Below are 7,445 nucleotides of genomic sequence, written 5' to 3' on the forward strand. Positions count from 1 at the left end.
ACAGAGAAAAAGATAAACACTATATGATTTCACTTATATATGGAATCTAAGGAATAAAAAGAACAAACTAATCAAAAACAGACTCACAAATATAGTGGACAATTTGGTGATGGACAGAGGGGAGGGGTGTTTGGGGGTCTGGGAGAATGGGGAGAAAGGTTAAAGAAGTACAAATTAGTAGCTGATGGATGGTCATGGGGATGGTGAGCACTGCATAGGGAATGCAGTTAGCATTAATACGTTGGGTAGGCGGAGGGTCAGGGGAGGGAAGGTGTAATTGGAGGGATTGTTTTATGAACTATATAGATGTCTAACCAATGTATGGTATACGTGAAACTAAGAAAAAAGAATGAATGCATTTTAAGCAAAGAGGAAATACTGCTTTATAGATATGTCTGCTTAATTGACTGTTATGTTAATTTTATCTATATTTACTGTATAAGAATTTATTTAACTTATTTTATGTTGGGCTTTGCTTTTTAGCTACTGGTATTCACTTAAAAACAGCACTGATATTTGTGTTTACAGTACCATGTGAATGGTGTTAATACTTAATTTTTCAGTAACAATTTTTCTGCCTGCAATCTACCAATATTCACCAATAATATTTCATTTTAGTGATTTATATTTTATCAGGTGAGCTGAAGAATACCACATATATACAGTGTCATTTCCTACAGGATTCCATCATACATTATATTGGATTCACATGAACACAGAAACATTTTCAGTTTTTTTTCTCCCCAGTTAAATCTCTCTTAATCTCGCTATGCAAATTTTTAAGTTTATACAAAGTAGAGATAACAGGATAATGAACCTCCCAGTCATTATCAATACAACAACTTAATCACTTTAGGATTCTGTTGTACATGCATCAGATAAAACAGTTTGCTTCACGAGAATGTCCTTATAAAATCAGTTGGCGTCCATGAACCATTGCTTGTTTCATATGGGCACTCGCAGTGTTAAGCATTTTTAAAAATCTTTCAACATGTAACCCAGTTGGCAGGCTCCAGGTTGAAACCTCTTTTTATTTTATTTTATTTTTTTACTTTCTCCACCTCTTTGTTCCTTGGTTTGCTCATCTAAAAAAATGCAAACAATAACAGAAACAGTCCTACACAGTTGTTAGTAGACTCCAAAGTTCTTAGATCCAGGACAGGGACACCTAAGTGCTTACTATAATTACAGGAAAACTCTCATCCCTCTCTCTCTCCCGCACCTCCCACTTCCAGGAGGAGCCTCTGGGTGGGGTCCTCACAGTGGCACCCACCCACACACCCGTGTGTGTGTGTGTGTGTGTGTGTGTGCGCGCGCGCGCGCTGATAAGGGATCTATTGCAGAGCTCCCCTGTTCCAGTTAAGCAGGGAGATGGCAGGATGTGGGTGCAGGAGGAGGCTGGAACGTGGTGGGGGGTGGGGGTAGCAGGCGGCAAGGGTTGGCCTCCTCAGGAAGTACTTGGTTCCCCCTGAGAGAGAGAGAGCGCTTCTCCAGGCAATCCAAACTCAGGTTTGGCTTATTTCAAAACACATCCCGTGTATTATGGTTCCTGGTATCTCAAAGAGCCTTGTCCAGAATCACCTGAAATGTTTGATAAAAAGAAACAAATAACTAGATTCCCACTCCATCCTAAAGGGGAACTAATATCTGTGTGTGACAAGGCTCCCAGTGGTGCTGGTCTGAAGTGGAGCATGGAATCTCCTCCCAGGATGGCTCAGGGAGGGGAAGGATGAGGACTATGCAGCATCGATATCACTGACTCTCAGGCCCTGTATGGCCTTGATCTTCCTTAATCTAAGGAAGTCTGCCTTCCTACAGAGGGCAGACTCAGAGAGGTTAAGTAGCCTACCCAAAGCCTCGGAACTTGTGAGGGAGCACCAGGATCTAATTCAATACATATTTAATGAGTTCCTACTAGGTGCTAGCTCTGAGCTGGGTGCTTAAGGATCAATTATAAGAAAGGGGTCTCACTATTATACAGTCTCACTGTTTTGGTGGTTACTCTGAATGCAAATCTTAACCTAGAAGAAAATCACTACAGTGATTAAGTTTTATAGAGGGAGATGTATGTGCTACTGAACCTTGAAACTGGATGATGAGGCCACCGGGGATGCGTGAGATCCAAAGGAAGAGGAGGAGGTGAGGAAGGAGACTGATGCCCGGGCCAGAGCTTTGCTAGACTCCAGGTGTGTAGTATTCAAATACCCTGGTGTCAGTTATAACTCAATTAAACAAAAAGAATAGAACTTGCAAGCTGCCTTGAGAGAACAGGGTTATATCAGTGAATGGAAGTTACACTTGTTTTGTAATGAGTATAGAGAAGTGTTTAAGACCAATGGAAATAAAGATGTTTTCTACTCACCCCCACCTTCCCCTCCAAAAAAAGCTCTGGGGCCAGAGGTAGATCAACCTGGAGAAAATGAAGGAATAACTGAGACTGAAGCTAGCCTAGAGTGGGCTTGGTGCCACATAAGGGATAGGCAGTGGGAAGTCTCTTGGGCTCAGTGAAGGACCTGGAAAAACCTGTGTAAGCAGAGGCAGGAGTGGCGGGGGCCTGGTGGGTGATAGTCCCAGGTCACAGGGTCATCTGACAGAGTTCACCAGTCTGAAATCCAAACAGCTGAAAAACATGTTTTTGATAAATTTGTGCAAAACGTATTTGGCAAAACATCACCTGACATGAAGCTTTTTATAGTCTTTAATTATCTCATTTGGTTTGAAGACACACACATTCTGCTCCGTAATGATTACTGTGTTTAATTAAGAAGTGCTTCCCCAGATCATTCTATGAATGTTTGCATAAAACACAATCTATGTGGCATATTCGGAACCTAAAATACAAAATTCTGAATACTGTAGTTCAGTGGTCTACAGGGAAGAGATAACAGCTGGGACTGGATTTGGGAAGTTACCAGCTTTTTTCCATCTACAGTATGTTGTGTGCCTCTTTCTATATTAACACAATTGGTGCTACCGTCTTTCTTTAAAATCTGCTGATAGTCTCTTAAACAGAATATATTTTACACGTACATAGTTTATTCAGTCAATACCGACAAATGATGTTTCCACTTTTTTGAAGTTTAAATCAGTGCTGAAGGGAACATCTTTGTACATCTTTTTTCTTCCTTTTTTTGTATATATTTTTGAATATCTGTTCAAGTTCTATGCGTGTTAAAAAAATTTAACTGAGTAAATTTTAAAGATCTATTGTCTTTATTCAACGATTCAACAGGCAGCATCCAGTCAAGCAGAGAGAAAGGAGCTCCGAGATGCCGTACAAAATGAAAAGTTTTTATAGGCAGAAGGCAGCTGGAAAGCTATAGTCAAAAACAAAAACGCAGGTTGGTTATTGCAAGGTTACTTTCCTTTAGGGCAGCGGTCCTCAACCTTTTTGGCACCAGGGACCAGTGCTTCTATGAGACCTAATGCTTGATGATCTGAGGTGGAGCTGAGGGTGATGCTAGCACTGGGGAGCAGCTGCAAACACAGATAAAGCTTTGGCTCGCTTGCCTGCTGCTCACCTCTTGCTGTGCAGCCCGGTTCCTAACAGGCCACAGACCGGTATGGGTCCGCAGCCCCGGGGGTTGGAGACCCCTGCTTTAGGGGATGGCCAGTGTCTATCAGGCAATTCCTGATTGACTGGTTTAATATTCCATTTCTGAGAAAGCTGAAACTAATTACCTCTCGGTTTAGTTACATGGGCTTAGCACAAGCAACTTCTTGAGCCTGTTTTCTTGTTTTTAACTTTTTTTTTTTTTTGAATTAGTGGAATTACAAGGGCAGAGCAAAGATTTTTCAATTTTTGATGGATAGTTCAGTGCTGCTTTCTTTTAAAAAAGTTTCTATTTCATGTGTACAGTGCTGGAATATCTACCTTCCAAAGCCAAAACAGGGTAGTATCAATTTTTTCAATCTTACCAGTACAGACAGTAAAATTATACTAAAAGGGCAGATTTGTAATTCTTAGATTAATAAATTTATGCATTTTTCCATAGCTGTTGCTTCTCTGCTTTTTCTACATGGGAGTTCAGGTTTTTTCTGGTTTACTTTCTTGTAGGTATTCTTTGTTTAGAGATGATATTTTACTAGTAAATACTGAACATATTTTTCCTTGTTTTATTTACATTAAATTAATGTTTTTAACTTTTTTTTCTGGATCTCATTTTACATATAGATTTGTGGCACACTGAGCTGTCGAAGGGGAGCAGGATATGACTCTCCAAAATATATACCTTTTTGGCATGAGGATTATTTGGGGCTGATTATTTTTCAAGGGCTGCTGTTGTGGCAGAATCTCTGAAAACAGTGAGAAGTTGCCCTTTTGTGAGGGAAATTTGCATTTATAAGGGAAATCTCCATTTGTAAAGGTGTCATTTCCCTCTGTACCAGGAAGAGGTAGACTAAAGCTGTAGAAACTCTTTACTGAGGAAGAAAGCAGGGATTTAAATCTAAAGACCTCACCTTTTTTACTCTGCTTTGCCCATAACCTCCCACAACTAACTGCCTGCCCCGCCCCCACCCTAACCCCACCATCTTTCTTTTTTTGGCTGAGGATGATATTTAAGGTGATGCCTTAGGCCATTTTGTGGAGTTACTCAGTTCTCCTGGGAACATATTATTAAACTTGTTTTTTTCTTTTAATCTGTCTTTTATTACAGACAATTCTCAGCCAAGGAGGGTAGAAGAAAAATTATATTTCCTCCCATATACTGTAGAGGAGCAAGGATGAAAAAAGTAGACTAAATTTGGTAAGTGGAATTCTAAGCCATCATAAATACTATGTTTCAAGGCTCAAAGCTGATGGGGAGGGGGTTTCCTCAGCTTCTATATTCTCCTAAGACAAAAATTTATTGTGATATTATTTTTATATACCCGATTCTAAGAGTTTGGGATTGTAGAGGAGGAAAAATTTTCCCTTCTGCTCTTCTGGCTTCTGTGTCTGGTTTAAGAGTTGACATAAAATAGATTAACAAGAGAGAAAAACCATTTTAATTTTGTTTTTTACATGCAGGAATTTCACAGGATTTGAGAATCAAAAGGTGGCCAGACAAGTGAGACCTCTATACCATCCTGAAGCAAGGAAATGGCTAGAGGTCTGGGGCTTCTGGGGTTGGGAGAGACAATTCACTGGAAGGTAAGAGGAGAAAATGTTTGGTAAACAAAGGTTGTCCTGACTGCAGGTAAGTCTCAGGTCAAAAAGTTGTCTCTGGTAAGTGCTCTCCTCCTGCAACCAGTCCCCTTTCTAATGGAGATTTCCTATATAATTGCTGATTTCCCTCACAAATTAGGAAATTTATTCGTTTGGGGGTGGGCAGTTAAGTGCTCAAGAGCTTTTCTTGAGTCTTCTGGGTCTTGATTGGCTTGAGTTCAAAATGTCCACATCCAAAATATAAAATGGCATATTTTGGGGTGGCATGTTTTGAACCCCTTCAGGATGTAAGATCAATTCTCTCAAGTTACATGGATAGATGACCAAGGCTCTGTTCTAATTTGGGTGTGGTACATCCATCTGTCCCAGAGCCTATGTGTTTTCCACAGCCCCAGGTGGGGTGAATGGGAAGATGATGGGATGCAGGGATGGTGATACCAAGTGGACGGGAGTATATAGGGCATGATAACAAAGGCATGGGAAAGATTGGGGTTAGAAGAGGATAATGTGTTTGGCGGGAATGTAGTAGTGGGTAGGGCCATTTGAAATAAACCCAGGGTTTTGTTGCTGCTGTTGTTGTTTTAAGGAGGAAATAACTTCTCACCCACAGCAACTAATGATTTGAGGTAACGACTGTTCTTCGGACCAAGGTAGCTGTTTGGTTTGATTTTTCTCTGAGCTTCCAAAAGCTGGAGGAGTATTTGTCCAGCTGAATTGTGACTGGCTGCAGGCTGTGGGAAAGGCTGCCCTTAGCAGCTGGGATTAAAAGTTCTGAAGACTCACAGGACTTAATAGGCTACCAGCAAAGTGAGGACTGAGGTTTGACGGTGTGTCCACTTCACACTACAGAACCCAGCTTCCTGAAGAACTCATCTCAGTCCAGTCCTTCATTCAGGGCCCAATGGTGGTTGCAGCAGCCCTGGTAGGACTCCAGGTGGAGGTCAACTGTCCCATCTGCCTGGATGACCTGAGAGACCCCGTCACCATCGAATGTGGGCACAACTTCTGCTGTTCCTGCATCCAGCAGTACTGGGCCGACCTATGGGATAGGTTCCCTTGCCCCATGTGCCGTCACCCATGCCAAGAGAGGCACCCGAGGAGCAACACCCAGCTGGGAAGGATGGTCGACATCACCAGGCTCCTCCAGATCACCAGGAGCCAGAGGAAGAGGCGGGAAGACAGGCGCCTGTTTGAGAAGCACAACCGGGTCCTGACCCTCTTCTGTGAAGAGGACTTGGAGGTGCTGTGTCCCCTGTGTACTCAGCCCCCTGACCACCAGGGCCACCAGGTGAGACCCACCGAGGAAGCTGCCTCCCATCACAGGCAAAGGTTCAGCGGTTACCTGGAGGCCCTGAGCATGCAGGTGCATACATGTAGAAATTAATAAGTACTGAGAGCAAAAAAACTCTTAGAACTGAGAGAGATGGTAGAAAAACAAAGGCAGGACTCATTCTCTGAATTTGAGCATCTGAAGCAGTTTTTAGAATGTGATCAAGCTAGTTCTCTCAAGGTTAGCTGCTGAAGAAAAGACTATTCAAAAGAAACTCAGTGCTAATATAAGCACATTTTCAGACTACAATGCCACACTCAAAGGCCTACTAAGTAACGCAGTCGAGCCCAGTGTGCTGCTGTGGAACTGCTCTCACAAACTAAAAATTCCTACAAGGACTCTGAAGGGTTTAGCCCATCCATCTTTTCAGTTCCGCTAAGGAGAGAAGGCTGCAGTTTTCCTTCCCAGTATTCAGCTTTGCGGAAAATTAAAAAGAAATTTAGAACAGATATAATTCTGGACCCTGAAACAGCGCACCCGAACTCGATTGTCTCTGCGGATAAGAAATGTGTGAGGTTTACAAAGAGAAAACAAAACGTTCCTGATTTTCTAAAAAGATTTACAGTCAACACAGTTGTCCTGCGTTTTCCATATTTTCATTCTGGCAGGCATTTCTGGGAGGTAGAAGTGGGAGACAAATCCAAATGGGCTATCGGGGTTTGCAAAGACTCTCTTTCCACCAAGGTGAGGAGAAGCCCATCAGCCTGGCAGGGAAGCTGGAGGATTCGGCGGCAGGAAGACAGTTATGATGCCCCAAGGGCTGGTACAACCCCTCTACTGTCAGAAGTGAAACCCACACGCGTTGGCATTTTTCTGGACTATGAGATGAGTGAGATCTCATTTTATAATGTGACCAACAAATCTATCTATACTTTCACGGACACGTTTAATAGGCCTCGCAGACGTTATTTCCATGTGGGACCTGATTCACAACCTCTCAGGATCTGTACAGGAACAGACTATTAA

General features: G+C 42.3%; 1 protein-coding gene across 1 annotated transcript; it reads left to right on the forward strand.

The window, feature by feature from the left end:
- The first annotated feature begins 6,050 nt into the window (after positions 1 to 6,050).
- On the forward strand, positions 6,051 to 7,445 carry LOC102881564 (putative tripartite motif-containing protein 75). The gene is given in 3 exon segments (XM_015593278.1): positions 6,051 to 6,643; positions 6,645 to 6,775; positions 6,778 to 7,445. Coding segments are annotated over 3 exon segments (1,392 nt in total).

The sequence above is a fragment of the Pteropus alecto genome, unplaced genomic scaffold (genome assembly GCF_000325575.1).
Source record: "Pteropus alecto unplaced genomic scaffold, ASM32557v1 scaffold166, whole genome shotgun sequence".
NCBI lineage: Eukaryota > Metazoa > Chordata > Mammalia > Chiroptera > Pteropodidae > Pteropus > Pteropus alecto.